At 51.1% G+C, this 23555-nt stretch overlaps 2 protein-coding genes across 2 annotated transcripts in view; both read right to left on the bottom strand.

Annotated features, from left to right (window-relative positions):
* Positions 1-211: 211 nt before the first annotated feature.
* LOC130390998 (uncharacterized) lies at positions 212-12329 on the bottom strand. The gene is made up of 17 exons (XM_056601185.1): positions 12163-12329; positions 11292-11448; positions 9482-10432; positions 8019-8447; positions 6412-7884; positions 6201-6308; positions 5904-6050; positions 5475-5591; positions 4972-5088; positions 4770-4826; positions 3798-4442; positions 3246-3497; positions 2899-3032; positions 2090-2736; positions 1752-1882; positions 1429-1482; positions 212-1327 (listed from the first exon to the last, which is right to left on the bottom strand). Exons 1-17 carry the CDS (start codon positions 12327-12329, stop codon positions 1130-1132), a joined length of 5784 nt encoding a protein of 1927 aa, XP_056457160.1. The 3' UTR covers positions 212-1129.
* A 965-nt stretch (positions 12330-13294) lies between these two features.
* Positions 13295-23555, bottom strand: part of jakmip1 (janus kinase and microtubule interacting protein 1) — a 32605-nt gene continuing 22344 nt past the window's right edge. Inside the window, exons 12-23 of the mRNA XM_056600472.1 lie at positions 22910-22993; positions 21927-21989; positions 21252-21350; positions 20087-20188; positions 19943-19996; positions 19780-19845; positions 19233-19301; positions 18712-18789; positions 16548-16757; positions 14216-14281; positions 13603-13678; positions 13295-13378 (exon numbers count right to left, since the gene is read on the bottom strand). Of these exons, the coding sequence (XP_056456447.1) occupies positions 13628-13678; positions 14216-14281; positions 16548-16757; positions 18712-18789; positions 19233-19301; positions 19780-19845; positions 19943-19996; positions 20087-20188; positions 21252-21350; positions 21927-21989; positions 22910-22993 (942 nt within the window). The 3' untranslated portion in view covers positions 13295-13378; positions 13603-13627. The remainder of the gene's footprint in view (positions 13379-13602; positions 13679-14215; positions 14282-16547; positions 16758-18711; positions 18790-19232; positions 19302-19779; positions 19846-19942; positions 19997-20086; positions 20189-21251; positions 21351-21926; positions 21990-22909; positions 22994-23555) is intronic.

Here is a 23555-nt window from a genome sequence, read left to right as displayed (position 1 = left end):
TTCTTAGATGTGCATGTGGGGTTCACTTGTACTGACCTTCAGATAATAAATGAATAGAGAGAACACACACACATCTTCAATAAAGCTCTCTCTCTCTCTCTCTCTCTCTCTCTCTCTCTCTCTCTCTCTCTCTCTCTCTCTCTCTCTCTCTCTCTCTCTCTCTCTCTCTCTCTCTCTCTCTCTCTCTCTCTCTCTCTCTCTCTCTCTCTCTCTCTCTGATAAAACCACTTGACAACTCATGAGTAGAGCGTGGATCCTTTTACCAAACTGTCCGAATTCATTAGCTAGGCCAGTGTGACGGAAAAATACAAAAACATTTTAGAAAGACACAGATCCTTCATGGTTTTCTGGACACCGTTGGCATGTTACATTTTTAAATAACATTTCCTACCAATAAAAATATCAGTGTTAATCTCCTCTTCTTTCATTAGTTACCTTGGACATCAATATATTTTGTGTGCAAATTTAAAAACAATTAGAAACAAAGCTTTACCGTACAACCAAGTGGGAAAACATACCAAAAGTCTTTGGACTGACTCTTCAGTTGTCATATTTGGCCCTGGTGTCTGAACACCAAGTAAAGATGTCCGCCGTGGACAATGAGGCTTGAACGCAAGAACACCACCAATGGCTTGCTGCCATGAAAACATTTCCCTTAGAAACATTCTTTTGTTTTGGACACAGAGGCAACTGTTGGAGGTCTGATAAAGGAATGTAAAATATGATTTGGAATTATTAATCCTTTTCTTTTTTTACACAGTGTAGAAATTTGCAAAAGCACAGTGAAAAATGTTTGACTTTTATCTCCAAAGTTTTTTGACGCAGAAAGCTTCTACTGGTGCAACCAGAGATTGGCTTGGAAACAAGTCCCGGCCTTGAGTTGACTGATTTGTCCAGTTTGATAAGCAGCTCGTCTGTCCAATCACCACCCGGTAATCAGCGTCATTGGCAGCCCCAATGTACTCCCATCCAATCAGGAGAGCAGGTCCGTACGGGAAGGGAAAGGGGGTCCTGGGAGTTCTTCCAAACAGACGGTAGGTGCCAGCCCTCTCCTGTCGCTGACCTCGAACACACAGACACACTCTCAGCACCCCGGGAACCACCCCTCACGGACGCCCCAACGTCGGACTCAAAGCCCCACGGTTTCCCTCAACTCTAACGCCTCAGCGGTGGGGAGACCGGGACCCGCTGCCCCGGGGGGGCCGGGGCCCGGGCTGAGGGACGTCCGGAACACGGTGGTCACCCTGCCCGAGCTCAGCCCGTTGGAGCCCAGGGTCTGGACCCCGATGTGGACCGGGAGACTCAGGTCCACGTTCTCCAGGATGACCTGGAGGGGAAGGAACCCAGAGGTCAGGTCGCGTCGGTACGAGGGAGCGTTACCAAGCACGTGTGTCTTGTGGACGCAGACGTGGGAGAGGGCGCACATACCTTGGTGCACGCTGAGCTCATGACGGACTTGTGGAACTCTCCATCGACGTACACCTAGAACCAGAACACGTTATGACACATGAGTTTTATATTTGGACATCAACACATGAATGTCCTCTGGAACCCAATTCACATTCCATTAGTTTCAGCCAAATCAGCAGGTGTGTGTGTGTGTGTGTGTGTGTGTGTGTGTGTGTGTGTGTGTGTGTGTGTGTGTGTGTGTGTGTGTGTGTGTGTGTGTGTGTGTGTGTGTGTGTGTGTGTGTGTGTGTTTGTGTGTGCGTGCATGCGTGCGTGTCTGTGCGTGCGTGCGTGCGTCTTTACCCTGTAGCCGTAGACAAAGGTGCCGTTGCTGCAGCCCAGCTCGTCGAGTGGCGGCCTCTCCCAACCAATCAGGAGGCTGCTCCCGCCCACAGTCCGGATGACCTCCACGGTGCCCACCTCTCCCGGGGCTTCTGTGGGCAGACAGAATCGGTCCTTCAATAAGAACCTGGACCTCAGGTTTGAATGGCCGTTCATAAACTACACAACACCACCGAAGAAGAACATCCACAGTCGATTTCCCTGAACACATTGACGCATCTAACCGTTTATCATTGTTAATTACAAAGGCTATATATGTGAGGCACTAGACTGACTCCGCATAAGCATTTTTCCGCTACCTGGCTTCGGTCTTCCGAGTTTCCCGGTCAGCGTGGGAGCAGGCAGGCCAACCGATGGCCGGGGCTGGGACCTCCCTGGGGGAGAGCTGCAGGCCGAATCGGCCCTGACCCTGGTGGTGGAGGTGGTGGTGGTGGTGGTGGTGGAGAAGATGGTGGTGGAGGCACGGCGGTCGTCTCCGGCACCGTCTGAAGCACCGCTGGCAGAGGGGGTGGCGGGAGGCTGCGTCCCGGTCCGAGGCACGCTGGGGGCAGTGTTGTTGTTGTTGTTGTTGCCGTCCGAGGCGGTGGCGCTCGGAGCGTTGCCGGTGAAAGGCTGGACGCTGGAGGCCGGAGCCGAGGCGCCGACAGTGGCGGTCTTACGGAGGGTTTTATTGGGCGGGTCGGTCCAACAGGTAGGGGCGGGGCTGGGGGCGGAGCTTGTGGCGTTGGCCGATGCCGGGATGGTTGCGTGCCTTGGCCCTCTTGGCGATTCTGGTGTGTTTTGTACACTGCTTCTTAGGTTGGCTTTATCGTCCGTTGAGGACAGAGGGAAAGAACCGGAACGACCTGCCGTTGTGGTACCAAATGCCATGTTGGAAGGACTGCGAGGGAAAGCGGGCGCCATGTTGGAAGGACTGGGAGCGAAAGCGGGCGCCATGTTAGCCGACCTGGAGAACACGGCGGCAGAGAGTGTGTTTGACAGGTGGGCTACTGCAGACGCGGCGGCGGTCGCGGTTGTCGCCATGGGGAGCGGTTTAGTTTGGACGGGGTCGGGGCTGACGTTCAGGAGAGGAGGGGGAGGAGGAGGAGGAGGAGGTGGAGGAGGAGGCTGGGTGTGGAGGGCCATGCTGTGGGTCCTGGGGAGGGAGGCCGGGTGGTGCTCGGGCGTAGCGGTGGTGGAGGCGCTCCTCCTGGGCTGCGGGCGACGCCCTCTCGCCGCCCACCCTCCGTGGTCCGCCGGAGCCTTTGAATGAATGAAAACTTTATTGGTACAAGAGGAGTGCACTATCTGGACAGAGAGCTCCCTCTTGATGGTCAGGTACATAGCGATGCGATCTACTCAATGTGGACAACAGAAATCTGACGTTTTAGTCTTATTCGTAGCACACCATGAATTAAAATACTTTGCCGTCATTGGAAAGGCACCGGTATGGTGATGCAGATGGTTTAGCCGAACCTTATAAATGCCGGACAGGGTTTGCTGCAGCTCCAGCTGCAGGTTGAGGATTTTCTCAGGACTGCTCAGCCGCCGGTTCACGCCACCACTCCGTCTCTCTGAGGGGGGTGGAGCCCACCGCGAGCGTGTTGCCCTGGGGACACGAGCCGGACCTGAAGCGGGCTTTCCCCCCAGGATCTCATCTTCGTGGTTCGATCCTGGTCGGTCTAGGGAGGCGTCTGCTGGGCTCGTGCCACAGGGAACGGCAGGAGACTATTGAGAAGAAAGTGTCAGGACGTCAATGCTTTGAAACCCCCACTTTAAACCTGCACTATGTACGCTTTCACACCAGCAGCCTCTAGTGGCTGCAGCTGGAGCCACAGGTCTTGAGATTCTTGGTTTCAGACATTTATATGAAATAGAGTAAAGTATCTGCCGTAGAAAAAGTAACATAGTGCAAATTAATACATAAAAAGCATGAAATTTGTGTTTGTGTATATCATGTCATATATGCATATAAATGTTGTATCTACATATAATCGTTGTGTTTGCATGTAATCCATTGGTCTTTACCTGAGGTTTGCTGCTTGCCGCAGGTGAACAGCGTGGGCCCTCCCCCTCATGGCTCTGGGCTCCAGGGGATGCTGGAGGCCTGGCTTGCATGTGCTCGCGCACGGCACAACATGGCCCCGGCAACTTTGGGTTCCTGGTCGGCGCCGAACCTGCAGCGCTCTGAACGTCACGGGCGGGTTCTGCCGGGGTTCCCCGGCGGCCTCCAGCATCGGTGCCGCGGTCGTTGTGCATCAGAACCGGTCCCGACAGGACGGGGGATGTGCTTTGGTTCCCTGGAGGTTGGAGCTCAGTGGGAGATGTGGAGGAGGAGAAGGCCGGATCAGGGGAGGGGGGAGCTGGGGAGGAGGCAGCGCTGTAGTCCCGGAGCCGCGAGGCGAACCCACTGGTGGCCCTGAGGGTGTGCTGGTGGGGTTGGAGGTGGTGGTGGTGGTGGTGGCCGAGGTCCGGGTACGGGGCTGCGGGGGGGTACGGGGCTGCGGGGGGGAACGCGGCGGTGTAGTCCTGGAGGGCGGGGTCGCTGAGCAGGTCATCGGCCTGCTGGGTGAGGGCGGGGTCCACGTAGCCCTGCCTCCGCATGGCTCTCATCATGTGGACCAATAGGCTGTTCCTCTCCTGACACTTCAGCACCAGACACGACAGCTTGGCCTGTCGTCGTAGAAGGGAAAGGCTGTCACTCTAATACGATCCACTTTAAGGACAACATAGCCCAACAATTTGCTCAATGGAAACTCAATGAAACAACAGCTACAATAACAATAATATCTTTCATCAGTAGGAATGTCTACATCAAGAAACGGCCTTTGACTTTAAGTTGTCTGTGTGCAAGGTTGAGCAGAGGCAATCATATGGACAACTTACATACCTTCGAAATAAGAAAAAATAACTATAACTATTATAAAGAGAAACAGAAAATAGCCGCAAACATAAACAGCAAACAAAGAATGAGTATGAAACCAACATAGTTGAACCCACCTTTAGAGGAGCTAGATCCATATCGTGGAGGCTTTTCTTCCTCAGGAGTACATCGTACTATCAGACAAAACAAACACAACCGAATTTAAAGGCCAATGAAATCCCAATGGGAAAGCTGTACACACTGCATCTGGCTGGGTTTGACTGTTGGTTCTCGTATGTCCCCAGTGACTTGGGAAGCGGCAGCCTGCTGGTTCCTTACCTTGGCTCGGATATCGTTGTAGCGGGACCGCAGGGACCCGGAGGCTGGGCTGGGGTCCCCCTGCTGCTCTCTCCTCAGGGCGGTGTACTCAGAGTTCAGCCCGTCCAGAGCCAGCGTCTACGGGCCCAGACACAGATCTTTATATATATATAAATATCATACTATGATAGTGTTGTACATTCCCATTGAGTTGAAGTTTGAGTGTCTGTACTGTTTGTATGCATTCCTTTTTTTTTGTACAGCGTCTTTGAGTATTTAGAAAAGCGCTATAAAAAACTGATAAATTATTATTATTAAGTGAGAAGGCATGCTTTTGTTCTGCTTTATAGATTACCTATGAGATTGATACAAGCAAATTCAAACTCCAACAACAGTGAAAAACCACAACAACCAATATATACGTAATCATAATCATAGTCTTGATTCGACTGACTGATTCAAAGAACAATCTCACCACTGCCAAGATGTTGATTTCTAAATTAACCGCTCAACCCTCGGCTCACCTTGGCTCGGAGCTGGGCCTGGAGGATGCTGAACTGTTCCTCTGTGTGAGTCTTCTGGGTCAGGGCTTCGTCCTTCTCTCTGGCCAGGCCTGCTAGCCTGCTCTGCAGATCTTTCACCTGCAGAACGGACATTATTACAACAATAATCAGTTAGGAGTGAATCTGATGAACACTAAACACATAAGCCTTCGCACCCCGTGAGCAACACACATCCGCTTGCATGATTTTCAACTATTAGCTTATTTTATTTTACGATGTTGTCTCATGGCTCAAGGCTAGAACAGTATTCTTTATTTGAAGATATAAATATAATCTATATAGTCTCTAGAGACTACCTGGTTAAATAAAGGTTGAATAATAAAGAAAAAAATATTTAATCATTAACTGATGACGAAAATTATTGTATGCCGTGTTGGTTGCCATGCCTACCCGTGTTGTGAGCAGCTCAGTTTCCTGCCTGGTTTCTTCCAGTGAATCGGTCAGTCTTTTCTTCTCCCTGTCAGCTTGAGCTGAGGCCTTCTCCAACTCCCCCAGCCTGGCCTCTGATCCAGACTGCTCTCTGCCCAACCTCTGGGTCTACACACACGTATTAAAACACACACACAGACACAAACAGACAAACCGAATTAAAATGTTTTACAGTACAGCTAACGTAAGAGCTATTGGCATTGCCATCATTTACTGTGTGTAGATGATTAAATGGGAGGAGACATAAAGTAAGCTCACCTCTGATTGGGCCTTGATCAGCTCCTCTTTTGTTGTTTTTAGGGCAGCGGCCAATGCTTCTGTCTGTCTCATTAGATCGTTTTGATGAGAATTTGTGTCCAAACCCCCCTAAGGTGAGAGCAAAATTTAACAAAATCAATCGATCACTCACAACGACAAATCACATGCGTCATATATGTTTATGGTTGGATTCCCCAATAACTCTGCATACCTGGGAAAACTTCTCTTGATTATCAACAAATTTCAAGTTTTCTTTCTCTGTCTTCTTTACCACTTCTCCTTGGATTTGATTGGCTGGATGTTGATCCTGACCCCTCCCATCAGGCTGTGATTGGTCTTGGAGAGCAGCACCTTCAGCCTGTAAGACATCTCGTTCCTCTATAAGACTCCAGACTGAAAGCCTCAGCCGCTCCTCTTCTGTCTTCAAATCAGCAATCGACTGTTCAACTCTGCGTCTCTCGTCTGTCAAGCTGCAAACCGACTGCAACAACTCATCTCTTTCTTCCTTTGAGACATCATATGCCCTTTCTGTCTCTCGCTGCTCTATCAAACCCCCAGAGGAACCTGTGAGTCCACCGTCGTCCACATTCAAGCTGTGTTCCGACTGGGTGGTTAACTCCACCCTGTCCTCCTGGTCTCCCTGAACTCCCTCCCCTCTTCCCCCCGAGGTTCGCTCTGACGTTGAAGTTTCCGTCTGGTTCCTCAGCTCCGATAAATCCTCGCCCAGCCGTCCCCTCTCCTCCCTCAGCTCCTCCAGGGACCTCCCCAGCTGCTCCCTCTCCTCCCTCAGCCCGCACACGCTCCTGCTCAGCTGCTCCCGCTCCTGCCTCAGCGCGCTCAGAGCGGCGGCCACGCCGTCGCGCTCCTCCTTCATCCCCCACAGCGTCCGCGTCAGCCTCTGCTTCTCCTCCGTCCGGGTCTGCACCGCCAGGGCCACCTCCCTCTGCTCCTCCCTAAGAGGGCCCACGCAGCGAGACAGCTCCTCCTTCTCCTCGCTGAGCGCCCGCACCGCCTCGGCCAGAGCATCCACCCGGAGGCGAGCGGCCACGCCCAGAGCATCCACCTGGAGGCGAGCGGCCACGCCCTGATCCACGCAGTGATCTCCAGGGAATGGATCTGTGGAAGAGTCCGTCGTGGGAAGGTCCTGCTCTAGACTGGTCTGCGTCTGTTCATCGACCTGCGACGGACGTTCGCCCAACCTGCGGGCGAACCCCGCCGCGACGCCGCGGGCGCTCCCGTCGTCACGGCGACCTCCGGGCGCCTCGCTCTCGGCGGCCCGGCGGCGAGCGCTCTCCTCCTCCTTGGCGACGGCCAGCCTCTGCCGCAGGTCCATGATGGCGTTGAGGTCGTCCTCCGTCTTCCTGGTGAGCTCGGCGATCAGACCGCCCTGCTCCTGCTGCTCCCGCTCCCGCCGGCCCACCTCCGCCGCCAGCGCCGCCGCCAGCGCCGCCGCCGCCCCCTCCGCCAGGAGGCCCGCCTCGTTGGCGTGCTCCTCCTCCCGGAGCTCCACGCGGGCCAGCAGCTCCTGGATGCGCTCGGCCAGGGCCCGGTTCTCCTGGTTCAGGGCGCGGACGAGGTGGTCCGCCGGCGGGGCGGGAGGGGCGTGGTCCTGACCGGGTGGGGGCGGGGCATGGTCGACGCGGGCGTGGTCAGAAGACGGGTCCCTTGTTGGTGCCCTCTCCTTCTGAGGAGAAACGTGTGAAGCTTCAATGAGAATGTGACGCATGTGACCATGGAAACCAGAAAACATCATGATGTTAAACACAGCACCGCCTCTCACATCTCACAAACCTTTCCTGGTGAAGACCTCCACCCTACTGGCGCTCCACCTGGCAGGTCGGCCGGGGACCTCAGCTGGGGCTTCGGTCCCTGGACGTTCTGCTGCTCCTGGTGGTGGCTCTTATCCGCTCCGGGGCAAAGGCTCTGGTAGGCCTCCATCAGGGCGTCGGCCTCCTGGCTGGGGCTGAGCTCCAGGTGCAGGGCTCCACCGGAGCCCCACTCCTCCAGGTCTAACTGGCCCAGCTCCGCGGGGTCCTCAGCCAGGCCGTGCCCCCCGAGGCCGGGATGGGCGCGGGGCTGGAGCCTGGCTGAGAGGTTCAGGAGGTCAGGCTGGGGTAACCGTGTGGTGTCTGGATCAGCAGAGGCAGGGTAGTGGTCGCTGGGGTTCAGGGTGCTCTCTGCTTCCCCCTGGGGGAGGTGAGGAGTGGTGGTGGCTTTTGGTGGGGCGAGTAGCTTATCGGATCGGAGCTGGACTCACATAAACACACACAAACGCGTGTGGACAAACACACACACAAACACACGTGCGAACACACACACACAAAAACACACATGCACGCACCCACACGCACACACACATATAACATCATCAGTTGGAGTGCATTTTCGAATGAACTCTCGGTTGTACTAAAAGGACAAAATAACCAGGAGGAGAATGATGAACTGGCTTTTCCCATTCTAGAAACAGTAACTACGTGCACAAACACACAGTAAGACACACTGTGTCTATCGTTCTCTGGCTCCATCTCCATATATATCGTTTCTCATTAACGGCACTAATTAGGTCTATTTGTGCCGACTCTATTTATATAAGTTAGATTGCCGTGCGTCTTGGCAGCCTCTCTCTGGGACCACAGATACCCAAAAATATAATCCCATTTCTAAAATAATTCCCCAAGATTTGCTTGTAATCCAAATTCGTGGCTCAGCCTTTTATACGCGTTGTCAACGAAAAGGGGAGGTTATGTAACACCTCTAATCCTTTTATTCTGTAGCCGTGTTCTTCCCCACGGGAGGCTTGATTCTCTGTGTCGTTCCAACGTGATCAACACAAAACCCATTATTCCGGAAGGAAACCTATTTCAAGAATTTTGTATAAATCTCCCTGAACTGAATTTCAACTTAGCTAGACACCTTTCAAACTACTTGTATAACTACATTTTCTTTCTTAACAAAGAGCCAATCATTTCCTTTAAAATACAGCCGAAAGTTTAGCCTGAGCTGTTATCAGAACGTGTATTTAGCACCATCCTCCAGGATGTTGGCCGTGCAGGGATTGAATCAGACGAAATCAAAGACAACACAGATTGCTTGAGGACAAGCAGATCAGCAAAATGTCATCTGTAAAAGTATTGGACTGACACCGGTGCGTAAGATCCACCAAAATTTTAAGTCAAATCTCAAAACTGGTGGCAACTGTGAAAAAGTGGTCTCTGAATCGCTAATTCCCAAGATGTATCCGAACCCTGTACGTAGAATCTGAAGATAGAAGAGAGACTCACCACTGCAGAGTCTCCCGGGGGGCACATGGCTCTCTCGTCTGCTCCAGGGCTGTGGGGGAGGCCCGGGGGGGACACCCCGACAGGGGTGGGGCCGTAGCCGGGTCCCGGGGAGCCTGGGGGAACCCCCGCGGCCCAGCACGCACACCCAGCCCCGGGGGCCGGCGGAGCGGGGGTCTGGCTGCCGAGGGCCCCCCTGAGCTCCTGCCTGAGGCGGCCGTTCTCCTCCCTCAGCTCCTCCACCTCCTCCAGCAGGACGCTCTCCGACTGCTGCAGCCGCCGCACCTCCGCCCCCTTCTCCTCCAGCCGGCAGCCCAGGAGGTGCCCGCCCTCCTGCGCCTCCTGCAGCTGCTCCGACAGCCCCCTCCTCTCGGCCTGGCCCTGCTCCTCCCGCTCCAGCAGGGCCCGCAGGTCCTCCTGCAGGCCCAGGATGAAGCTCTGCAACTTGGCCACGCCCATGCCCCTCTCCTCCTCGACTCCTCCCCCTTTCTCCAGATCCGCATCTTCCGCGCTCCCGCTATCGCCGGCCACCAGCCGGCGTCCAGGCCTCGTCGGCCATCTTGTCCTCCCTTTCTCCTCCTCCTCCTCCTCCTTCTTCTTCCTCTCGCCTCCCTCCTCCCCTTCCCCCTCCTCCCGCAAGCAGGGCACCCTGTCCTCCCCCGGCCCGGTCGCCACGGCAACGCAGGGCGTGGCCATCTTGGTCGTCATGACGGCGGTCATGGTGGTGGCGGCCGACACGGTGACGTCCAGCAGCTGCTTCTCCAGGGCGTGGAGGCGGTTCTGCAGGCCCTGCTCGCGGTCCCGGGCCTGGCCCAGCTTGTGCTGCAGCTGGGTCTTGAAGTGGTGGAAGTACTGGGACTGGCGGCCCATCTCCTCCTCCTTGGCCTTCAGCTGGTTCTGGCAGCGCAGCAGACGCTCCCGCCACACGCGCTCCCCTCGCTCCTTCTCATGGGACTGGGGAGGAGGGGGGGGAGGGGAGGGGGAGGAGAAGGAGGGGAGGGGAGGAGGGGGAGGAGAGGGGAGGGGGAGGAGAGGGGAGGAGGAGAGGGAGGAGAGGGGAGGGGAGGAGAGGTGTGGTGGTTGGAGGAGGAGGAGGAGGAGGAGGGGGGGGGCAGCGGGAGGAGAGGGGAGGAGGAGAGGGAGGAGAGGGGAGGAGAGGAGAAGGAGGGGAGGGGAGGAGGGGAGGGGAGGAGGGGGAGGAGAGGGAGGAGATGGGAGGGGAGGAAAGGTGTGGTGGTTGGAGAAGGAGAGGGAGGAGAGGGGAGGGGAGGAGGAGAAGGAGGAGAGGTGTGGTGGTTGGAGGAGGAGGAGGAGGGGGGGGCAGCGGGAGGAGAGGGAAGGAGGAGAGGGAGGAGAGGGGAGGAGGGGGATTGGAGGGGATGACATTGTACAGACACCGTAGTAGAGTTAGGCAACTTTAATGCTATTGGTTTTTCTTGTAATGTCCACTCTGTAGCTCCAAATAACAATGTGCTCTGAACCTATGCATAACATAGAGATAACACAGAATCTTCACTTTCTCGTTTTTAATATAAATACTAGTAAACATTATCAAAGGATCTACAAATGATGGTACTAGAATGATGAATGAATTCTGTACATTATACAGAAAATGCAGGTAAATGTAGGAAACAACTTTGACTGACAAGCGTGTTGCATCACCTGATGCTACAACATCCCCTAGGGAGTTACATGAAACCCACGCATACACCAAACACCTCGACACAGTCCGGGGGGTTCATTCATATTCACGCATCGGGAGCCATGCCGGTGAGTCCAACCTTCCGGAGGATGGTTCTAGAAGCCCACTCACCACGATGCGGACCTCGTCCCTGAGGCTGTGGAGCCTCTGGTCCAGCCGCTGGGTGTGATGCATGCTGGGACGGCGGTGCGGCGTGGCGCCAGTGGCTAGCTGGCTGAGCTGCTGCAGCAGAGCCGTCTCTGATCCCTCTAGCTCTGTGATCCTGCCACTAAACACACACACACACATACACAGAAAGAGCTAGAATTACGCCAGGCTAAGTTAGCGCTAATGTAGCACCAACTCGAGCAATAAAATAAATAAAACTCCCAGCGCATTAGCATTGCACATGGGTTACCTTGGCAGGGATCAACAAGCCTTGGTGTGACCTTCCCCTGTCGTGAGATGTTGGATCAATAATCCCCCTTGTAGTATGAGGACGCCAGCAAATGTCTGCCTTTGTGTGAGCGTGCGGAGCAGTGAGGTACGTGTGACACATGATATCACTGGAGCCACAAGTGAGTAAGTAGTGTGTGCGTGTGTGTGTGTGCACGTGAAGTGGTGTGCGTCGGTGTGTTTGTGTATGTGTGCTTGTTTGCCCGTGTGTATGTGCTTGTTTTTGTCTGAATGTGTGTGTGTTTGTGTGTGCGGTATGTGTGTTTGTGTGTGCGTGTGAACGTGGAGTGGTGTGTTTCTGTGTGTGTGTGTGTGTGTGTGTGTTTCTGGGCTTGTGTGCCCGTGTTTGTGTGTGTGTCTGCGTGTTTGTGTGTGTGTGTGTGTGTGTGTGTGTGCTGTGTGCTTGTGTGGCTGTGTGTGTCTATGTGTGTGGATGTGTGTGTGTGTGTCTGTGTGTGTGTGCGTGTGTGTGTGTCTGTGCTCAGCTGCATGTGTTTGTGTGTGTGTGTGCGTGTGTGCTTTCCTCCATGTGTGTGTCCTCTCTCACCTGTCTCTCAGGTAGCCGTCTGACTGGTCAACTGAGCTGGTGTTCTGTTCCAGAAGTTTCACTCGGTCTCTCACAACCCGCAGGTCCGAGTCCCGTCCTGCCGCTTCTGAACCGGCCCCCGGGGCGGGGGCGGAGCTCCGGGCCTCTCCGGTGTTGTGGCTCTCCATTGGTCCGAGAGCCCTGGTCACATGGGCCTATGAGGTACTGGCTCCCCGTCCCCTGTGCAGGAAGGGTTCGGTCTGGATTAATAAGAGAGGACATTCCCTATCTGAGGCGTATCTATTCTCCTTCAACAGAAACGGACGAGCCCTCATCTAGACTCATGTATTATTCACACTGGGGACAGCTGGGTGGCATGGGTCTGACCACAGGGTATCCCCCCAAATAGTGTCTCTCGGGTTACCCTTCCTCCTCCTCTTCCTCCTCCTCCCCCTCCCCTTAACTTCCTTCAAACCAAATGGCCAGCTCCACTGCATAACAACTAATGGATCACTGATTAACATCGGTGGGTCGCTGAATCATCATATATGATTCACACAGTATATCCAGCACTTGACATGCAGATTAAAGTTAAACATTGTGTATATCACAAACACAGTTTACCTTGGACACTCTTCTTCTTCACACACACGTCGATGCTCTCCTCGCTGCAGCGGGCCAGATTGAGTGTGCTAGTGTTCCATGCGGTTCACCCCATAATACTCTGGTTTCTTTGGAAACGCAGCGGGACAAGGTTGGACTTTGCCGGAACATAGTCTGCCAGCAGCCATAGCCCCCCGTCGGTTCAGCCCTTTGTCTCCTCGCTCCCTGGCCCGTCCCCCCCCCTCCTCTCTCCTCTCTCCTTCCCTACCTCCTTGATAGCACTGCTTGGTAACCTGGCTTCAGAATCCCTTCAGATGAGGCAGCAGCCTTTCTCCCTTTACCTCCTCCCATTCACAGTTCAAGAGTGCTACTCTTAATTGTATACTCGCCTCAAATATATTTCAGTTCTTCGAACCATTTTTAAATCTCTATAAATATTTGTGTATAAAAAATCTTAATCTCTCGAGTGTCTCTTGGGGTCGTATGTTTTCCAAACATCTTTCGAAAATGTTCTGCAAACAAAGTGCACGTCTGTTAAAAAAAGGCCATTGGTGTTTCTTGCACCGTCTTCGAAATGCTTCAGAAAAAAATAAAAGACATTTGTTGCGTTTTGTCCTCGCTTGCGTCTTGGCACCTGAGGAAGAAAGTCAAATGTTAAATTTGCTTTGAGATCGTGATCATCTTCATGATAGTTCTCATCATCATTGTCATCATCATCATCATCATCATCATCATCATCATCATCACTGCAACTTCACAAAAAGGCGGGAAAACCGGATCATGAGAAGGTGGATGTGAGGATCTGAATGTGATGCTGCTGGTGTGAGGGAGTGTTAGTGTGAGAGAGGTTGCCCTTACCTGATGCCGGTCTGTATTTCGGCCTCTAAGGCCAGAGAATAAAGGCTAAAGAGAAAAACAGAAAGAGGAACAGAAACTAAAGGAAGACAAGGGGATTGGTCGACAGGGAGGGGGAGAAGAAGAAGAAGGAAGATAGTTTATTATCTAGGTCCCACATGGCAAACACACACAATCACGAGTCGATTGGCCTGACAAAAATAAACAGCTAATATACAATGACAACAACACAAGAAAAAATACAACCAATGTTGATACATTGGTTTGTAACAAGTTATTAAAAATAACAAATATAGCTTAGTGAGTCGGAACTAAGTGACAGAAATTGAGTTGTATGTTCAAAAGTATTTATTTCTCAACATTTCAACAAAGTTTTACGATAAGTATCGTTCAAAGTAAACTGTGATCGCTCACTCTCCCGTATGGTTCGGCAGTAATACCGGGACTAACAGACAGACAGACAGACAGACAGACAGGCAGACAGGCAGACAGGCAGACAGGCAGACAGACAGACAGACAGACAGACAGACAGACAGACAGACAGACAGACAGACAGACAGACAGACAGACAGACAGACAGGCAGACAGGCAGACAGGCAGACAGAGCGGCGCGTACCTTCTCCTCGATCTCCTTGATCTGTGTCTTCTGCCCGTCGATGCGGTTCTCCAGCTCCCTTATTCTCTGCAAGGCACATGTGACCAACGGGGTTACTATGGTTACATGGCTTCATCAACACGTTTGTGTTTGTGTACTAGAACCAGAACACGTTAATAACACATGAGTTTTATATTTGGACATCAACACATGAATGTCCTCTGGAACCCAATTCACATTCCATTGGTTTCAGCCACATCAGCAGGTGTGTGTGTGTGTGTGTGTGTGTGTGTGTGTGTGTGTGTGTGTGTGTGTGTGTGTGTGTGTGTGTGTGTGTGTGTGTGTGTGTGTGTGTGTGTGTGTGAGTGTGTGTGTGTGCGTGTGTTGGGTCGCCACGGGGAATGGGAACCCATTGTTACTGAAGACATGAGAATTAAACCCCCTCAACCGGTTATTAATTAGCTAGAGAAAAGACTTGATCAGTAGACTGGCAGAAATCACAACCCCCTCCTGTCCGCTGTTCCCCATGGCAGCCAGGGCTCGTGGCCGGGGGAGCGAGGACCAGGAGGAGGAAGGGACTCCCAGAGCAGGAGGCTCCAGGCAGGGCTGGTTCTCTCAAAGCACAGGGGAGCGATTGGCCGGTGATCAACCTCCAAAGTGTTTCTGGCTATACGACAAGTATCTCTGTCCTGTTTAGCCACCCTCAGCGAATATCTCCATGCCAAGTCGATAGAAAGACTGCCGTAGGAATTAGCAAGACAAAAGGGTGGTTTTAGGATTGTAAACGGGCTTTCTTATTGTGTGTGTGCGTGCGTGTGCGATTGCAGGTACGAGTGTGTGTGAAGGTGTTTTGTGTGAAGGTGTGTGTCTGTGTCTGTCTGTGTATGTGTAGCATTGTAAATGGTCTTTCTTATCGTGTGGGTGCGATTGCGAGTATGCGTGTGTGTGTGTGTGTGTGTGTGTGTGTGTGTGTGTGTGTGTGTGTGTGTGTGTGTGTGTGTGTGTGTGTGTGTGTGTGTGTGTGTGTGTGTGTGTGTGTCTGTGCGCTCATGCGTGTGTGTGTGTGTGTGTGTGTGTGTGTGTCTGTGCGCTCATGCGTGTGTGTGTGTGTGTGTGCGCGCGTATGCGTGTGTGTCCAAACAGCATCTTAATCCTGGGGATGCTGAGCTTGGCTGTTAAAGCAGAGCTCAGCGATACGAGGAGAATCACGATGCAGCTTCAGTAGTAAACGCCACAGCGATCGAGCCATCCATCAAAGGAGGGATGGATATGTAAACTGTGATGCTAGGGGAATATTGGGAGAGGAGTTTCTAAAACGCTCCCCAGCAGGAAGGGGGGGGGAGGGATGGTAGAAGAGATCAAAGACAAACATAATCATCTAGAGATGCACAGGACTCAGGAGACCTGATGTATGTTTAGTGAGTGATTAGCGATGCGTTTATCTGCCAGAACAGGATAAAACAAGCGTGAGTTAGGTTAGTACTCTGTGGTTGGCATCGTCAGCGTTTAAGAGGTTAAGTCAAGCAATGAGGTTTGTGAATGAAAGTCCAGGGTTTAATGATGGATGTGAGATCCAGTGGATGAATAAACAAGACACATGAGTAACGGCCTCCTTGAGGAGTTTGTGGGAATAATTCAAAATTAAACAATGAAACCCACACACACACACACACACACACACACACACACACACCTCTCTTTCACATCCACTCCCATCCAGTATGACTCAGCCACCTAACCCATTGACAGGATGAGGAGCGATATCTTTAAACTCAGGCATTTGGATGGTTCCCTCACACACAGACACACACACACACACACACACACACACACACACACACACACACACACACACAAACACACAGATACACACACATGTAAACACATACAGACACACACACACCTCTATCTAATCCACTTCCATCCGGTATGACTCAGCCACCTAACCCAGTGACAGGATGAGGAGAGATATCTGTAAACTCTGAGCACCTTGAGGCATATGGATGGTTCCCTGCTGTGTGTCTGAACACACACATACAATCACAAACACACACACTCAGACACATACATACACACACACACACACACATATACACACAGACTCAGACATATATATATATACGTACAGTATATACATGCACACACACATATACACACACACACACGTATACATATACAAACACACCCACACACACACCCACCCACACACACACAGAGCGTTGGAGCAGTGGCCAGGTACCGTCCCAGTTACGAGCCCGCAACGTTCCCCTACCCGTGGAGGGGGGGGTGGATCCTCAGCCTCCCGGGACGGCTCCCTACCCTACCTGCTGGGTGGTGGGGGGGGGGTCCTCACCTGGTGGGCCTGCTGGAGCATCTCCATGCGCTCCTGCAGGATCTGGCTGTCGTACTGCCGGCTCTGCCTGAGGATCTGCCGCCGCAGCCTGTCCACGGCCAGACGGAGCTCCTCCCTCTGCCGCTCGCTGAGGGCCTCGGCCACCGCGCGGCCCCCCGGCTGCTCCTGCTGCAGGGCGCTGTACAGGGTGGCCTCCAGCTCCTCGATACGCTGCAGCGCCACGCACACACACACACACACACACACACATGTATACACACACACACACACACACACATGTATACACACACACAGGTATACACACACACACAAACACACACACACATGTATACACACACACACACACACACACACACACACACACATGTATACACACACACACATGTACACACACACACATGTATACACACACACACACACACACACACACATGTATACACACACACACACACAAACACATATGTATACACACACACATGTATACACACACACACACACACACACACACACACACACACACATGTATACACACACAGACATGTATACACACACACATGTATACACACACATGCATACACATAAACACACACACACACACACACACATGTATACGCACACACACATGTACAACACAGACACACACATACACACACATGTATACACACGCACACACACACACACATGTATACACACACACATGTACGCAGACACACACACACACACACACACGTATACACATACACACATACACATGTATACACACATGTATGCACACACACACACACAGAACACACGTACACACACATGTACAGACACACACAGAACACACATGTATACACACACACACACACACACACACACACACACACACATGTATACACACATACACATGTATACACACACACACATGTATACACACGCACACAAAAACACACATGCATACACACAAGTATACACACGCACACGTATACACACACACACACATGTGTATACATTCACACACACACACACACACACACACACACACAAATACACACACACAAACACATGTGTACACACACACATGTACACACACACATATATGCATACACACCCCCGAACACACACACACAAAATAATAACAGGTGTGCACATATGGAGTAGAAAGACAGACAAACAAAAGCACAAACCACTGTGACCATGGTAGATATGGAGATCACTGTTCCACCTCATTTTCATGTTAACAACCTGTTTCCCTGGTAGCTGCAACCATTTGACCTTCCCTTCAGGAGTGGAGTTACCTTGAATGTTTGTTCAGTAGTTGTTCAGCTCAGTAGCCCTACGGAGCCCCTGGGGTCTGACCAACGCACCATGAAGGTGGAACAAGTGCCGACCACACAACAAACCAGGTGATGAGAACCATGGAGCGATGCTGATGGTCACTGTGTGAAGGGGTAGTTACCAGCTGCAGCCACCAGGTCTAAGCCTTCGCTCCAGAGACCCAGATTAGTGTGGTTCTGACTGGGTGCTTTTACTCAAGGTTTTTGTCAGCCCTGCCTGGTTTGTGTATAACCACCATTTTCCTGCACCCTCGCCTGTTACAATATTAATCATTTATTGTATTATTAAATATTCCCTTATCATTCATCATAACATCATCAGCATCTGTATGTTGTTTTTGCCGTCCATTTATATTTTGCCTTCAGTGAAATATATATCTATTCTTCATATGACATTTATATTTGTGCCATTTAAACGTGTATTTTGTATGGGATCGTTGGAGGTCTCTACAGTGTATTGGGTCAATCAGCTCAGAAGTACATCCTCAATAGTTTCACCCAGAGCCTGTCACAGGTTAGAAGATGCAGTGTCAAAACATGGTATCGCAGTATGAATGTTGCGGTTAGTTAGATGCGGTTGAATGTTAAGATGGGTCCCCCAAAACATATAAGGTGTCATGCTTGTGGCATTTCTGTTTTCAAGCAGTGTTCTTCCATCACCACGGTTTTCAAGAGGCATCTCTACCTCTTGAGTAACACTGGTGAACACGTTCAGCGCTAAAAGTTGGAGTTCTCTATTGCTGTAGTCCAGTTTGGTCATGCTCAGACCTCTGCACACCCACGTTATGTTTCAGCAGCAGCTGTGAACCTTAAGCAGTGGGGTATACAGTCCTAGAGCCTCGTACCATGTATGCCTGGTCCAGGGCCTGCTTCCTGTAGTCCAGCTCTTCTTCTAGGAAGCCCTTCTGCTTGCTGAACAGCTCCTGCCAAAACACATCAAATGAAGCAAGCCTGTTGTATAATCTGATGGCACAACCTCACACAGAGGGATATAAGGCCAACCCTACAGTCCTCATGTGTACATCCCTTTTTGCTCTTTTGTTGTTGGTAGAGGTTTCAAGTGTACAGTTGAACCTAAAGAGTATTTATGGATGAATGAAACAGCTCACGAAGTGTGTGGGTTATCGTGAATAATCATGTCGTGGATTCATTTGAAAGAGATGCACTAGTTGACCATTTTGAATCTGAGGGCCATCGTATCGATTGCTGTCAACAGAGCTTTACATACGGAAAATAACCACTTAATCTATATATATAGAAAGCACTACGAGGCCTGTGCAGAATTCAATAGTTTTCCTATTCTGGTAAGACAAAGCAGCCATGTTGTTAGAGATACAGAGGAGATTGAGGGAAAAACACATACTACCTTGTCATTCTCCAGATCGCTCATCTTCTGGGTCAGGGCTGCCTCTGTGTTGTCTATCTGCTTCAGCCACTGAGAGGGTAGGGAGAGGACAGGAGAAGAGAGGAGAGGAGAGGTGAAGAGGAGAGGAGAAGAGAAGAGCGGAGAGGTGTGGAGAAAAGAGAAGAGGATAGAGAGAGATGAGTGGTGAGGAGAGGAAAGGAGAAGGAGATGAGAGTTGGAAGAGAGAAGTGAACAGGAGAGAGTCGAGTGGAGAGGAGAGGTAGAGGAGAGGACATTAGAGGAGAGGGGAGGGAAGACAGGAGGAGAGGAAGCAAGGTGGAATGAAAACCATCCAATATTTGAGGCAGAAGGCCATAGGTATTATATAGATATTAAATATTTCTACATATATACTTTGAACTGTGTTGGACCTCAGCTTAATCTATCTGAATTCAGTGTAATCGCTGACGATAATAAAATGCTGAATGAATCTAGCGCTTGCAGTGACGTAACCGTCCACAGTGTGGCAGAGCAGTCCCAGGAGTCCAGAGTCCGTATCCCTCCTCACCTTCTCACACAGTGACAGCACCGTTCCCGCCTGGATCACCGTCACCTGCTCCTCGTTCCGCAGATTCTATAGAACCGCACATCAGACAGCTGTGTTCATACCACACACAATATACGCTGAGCCATAGATGCTTCTGGCACACGTGACAAGTTGAACTACTGACCCCGTTGTCTCCCAGGATATCCAGCTTCTTCATCAGCTCGGGAATAATCAGGTCCTAAGTGGAACGTCAAAAGCATGTTTTTTTACCTTCTCCTCAAGGGGTCATTGGGTTGGCATTTTAAACCAGTGTGTGAGTGGGAGTCACCTTCACCCCTTCCTGGTGGCAGTGGGTTTGCAAAGCACTGCTGCTGTTCTCAGTGAAGCTAGACATGTGGAGGTTAAGGGCCGGAGATCTGCGTTCCCGTTCCTGTAGGACAGACACACGGTCAGTCCACTAGCATCACTCGCTCAGCGGCTCATCAAACGTAACGTGCAATCACAATGAGTAGGGTTCTACAAGCACCTCATGCCGCAAGCTGCTAATGCACCAGGGAAGGTAAGAAGGGAGGTGTGTTGCTGGGGATGACATATTTACGACAGACAGACAGGTAATTTTAAAACGATGGATCGTACTCACATGGTATCAGGGGGAAAATAAACAGGATCTGGCAAAATAAAGAGGCAGGTGAAAACACGTTGAAATGGGAGGCCTCAACCAAAAGAGACGAGGTGGTGGAGCTCATGCTACACAGGAGGGTCTGGGGGCTGCTGGGTTACTAGGTCCTCTTTGCTTTAGCTTTCTTGAAGGTTATAGGTTTTTCCAGATCCATAACGTCCCAGAAATAGAACTTTCACATTAAAAACAGGGACTTTTGCTGCAATTATTGTTTGAAGGATAGTACTATTTAAATATGCAGGACTGTATGGGGATTCCAAGTAAATATTTTGGTTAACCCAATTTTGCCTCAGTGGCAGTGAGATTTAAACTTTGAATAAAAGTATACAAATGGTGTCACACATACAGTACGACTAATGACCATAGACACACCGTGCCAGGACAAACTCTGGACACTTCAGGGAGGGGAAAATAAATCACGCATGCAAGGATGAGAGACAAAATGAGAGACAAAATGAACAAAGATGGGGTTGAATGGTGAACTTAAATACATTTATTGTTTTATTGAAAAATTAGAATCATCTTCATCGCAACACAACAAATCACACATGCACCACCGTACATGTTGCAGCAATACAACGTCTCATTCAAAACAGGAAAAATTCAGCGTACGATTCCAGTTTGTTCGGGGGGGGGGGGGGAGGGTTGTGCTTATATGAACACACACGAAAAAAAACATGGATGCCAAAAAAAAAATCATGTTTTTGGTGTTGCATAAGGAATCTATGGGTCACTGGATGTAAGTGGTGCGTCTAGGCGGGAGGTTGTTGCTGTCGCCCCCTGGTGACAGCTTGACAGTGGTGCACTCCCTTACTTCCAGCTCCAGCACGCGGAACTCCAGCAGCTCGTTCTGGTCGCGGGCGTCCTGCACCTCCGCCTGCAGACGGGCCTCCGCCTGCTGAGAGACACACATCTGGAGGACACACGCACACACGCACGTACATAACCACGCGCACACACACACACACACAATCACAGACACACAATCACAGACACACACACACAGACAGACAGACAGACAGACACAGACAGACAGACGTCAACTTATTGTGTAGGCAAATGATTATATAACGATTCAACTAATCAAATTAATCCCAGAGAATACAGGATGCATCCAATCAGTGGGGAAATGAATTGTCATGTTGTTGAGTGAGTGGATTTACTAGCCCATAGCTGATGATGAGGAATGGAGAAGAAGGCAGGTTCCAAAACAACCTTCGTCATTAAACGGGCTCATTGTCACCCTCTAAATACAGCCATGACTTTTGTTTAAAATTAGACTCTCCCTGGTTGCCTCCAGCTCAAACTGTTAAACAGTTCAGAGGATAAAACATCTGTAGGAGGATGGTGACGGGGTGGATTTGTCAGAGGCCTGATGTGGGATTCTGAACAAAAGTAACGTCTGCAGCGGAAGTGCAGGTTTGACTTTGTTGCTGTGAGGTGCTGGGTATAACCATCAGCCGGCTCCAGCACCGGGACAGCCACCTACCTTCTCGTGGTAGTCCTGGTTGGCCCGTAGTAAGTACTGCTTCTGCTCCACCCATTTGGCGTCCTGCCATCAGAAGAATGAGGAAATATTGTGTTCATCAGTAACATGGCAACCACAAACTCAAAACAGTAAATGTATAAAGGTGATGCGTGTGCTGCTTTGACATGGGAGCCACCCATGTGATGAAACCAGAAACATACCATGGTACAGCAGAGCGAGAGCAGCCCGTCTTCCAACACACACATGCACTGATCACGTGCACAGTGAACACACGCACAGTGAACACATGCACACTGAACACATGCACAGTGAAACCATGCACAGTGAATCACACAGGATCACAAGACGCACACAGGCACAAAGTAGGAGGTACAACAAGGTTTTATTGGACCAGACACGTGCGCTACCGTGATCACAGAGGGTAGAGAACGTGCGGTCCCAGTCGTCCAATCAGACCTTTGCAGGTGGAGGTGTGAAAACAGAACCATAACAGGTGCTGCTGCAGGCATTACAGGCACCAGGCAGGGAACAGGGAGAAACCAAAAGGAAAGAAGAACAAGGAGAGAGGAACAACGTTTGGGCAAGACAGTGTCAGGTTGTCAAATAAAGTCCAGATCAACGTCCACGTGCCAGACTGGCCAGAGATAGAATGTGACGATAGTGTTTCTCATGCGATGCCTCCGTTTGGTTTTGCTCAGTATGGATCTTGTTCATTGGCTCTCTCCTCTGAGGTCGACAGCACCAGAAGGACCCGGAAGGGAAACAAAAGACGTACCAAGGGGACGAAAGGACAGGGAGAGGAGGGATGCACAGCATGCAGGCGCAGAAGAGGCAGGGGGGCAAGAAAGTGATGTCGCAGTGACGACGCCTCACACCCTGTCGGCATAGCGCCAGGCCAGGAGCACAGCGGCCAGACAGACAAGGAGCAGGGCCAATGAGAGCGGGGCCGGAGACCCGCAGTCCCCGCCCCTTTTCCTCGTTACCTGCCCCCTCTCGACCAAGGCCTTCTCCAGGTCGGCGATCTTGGCCTGGCAGCCGCTCAGCTCCGCCTGCAGCTGCTCCCGCGTCTGTGGAGAGAGGGCACGGATCGGCCAATCAGAGGGGAGGACGGACTGGCCTTTGGAACACTTGGCGTCGTGGGATTCAAATGATTAAATGCAACAAATAGGGCTTTTGTCTGAAGTTGTAAGTGTTATCACACCCAATGGTGTTACAACGGTACAGGGCTGAGTAGGAGCTGCGTGGGGCTTTAACCCGGGCTGTCACACCAGATATTAGTGGACCAGTCAGTCGACTGAAAATACACTTTTTAGAAAAGCGTGGGCATTCTTCTTACTCTTTTTGTAAGTATGAGTAAATAAAAACGTTTTTGTGATTAACATCAAGCAGCATTTTCCTCAGGATACCTCTCCCACTTCTTCTTAACTAAATATGGATTTCAATTCTGGATCATTTTGGACCAAGTGATTTTGAGCATATTGATGTTCTGATGTAGTACTGATGACCAGTTTCAGAAGGCAAGATATGTTTGGCTTTGCCTTAATTTCTTTCATATATGCTATTCTTGTAAACAAATGCTACGCTTTGTAACCCTCCCCTGTGGTAAGGACCGGTACTGTGGGTTGGGGA

The sequence above is a fragment of the Gadus chalcogrammus genome, chromosome 10 (genome assembly GCF_026213295.1).
Source record: "Gadus chalcogrammus isolate NIFS_2021 chromosome 10, NIFS_Gcha_1.0, whole genome shotgun sequence".
Classification (NCBI taxonomy): domain Eukaryota; kingdom Metazoa; phylum Chordata; class Actinopteri; order Gadiformes; family Gadidae; genus Gadus; species Gadus chalcogrammus.
This window is presented reverse-complemented; position numbering and strand designations above follow the sequence as displayed.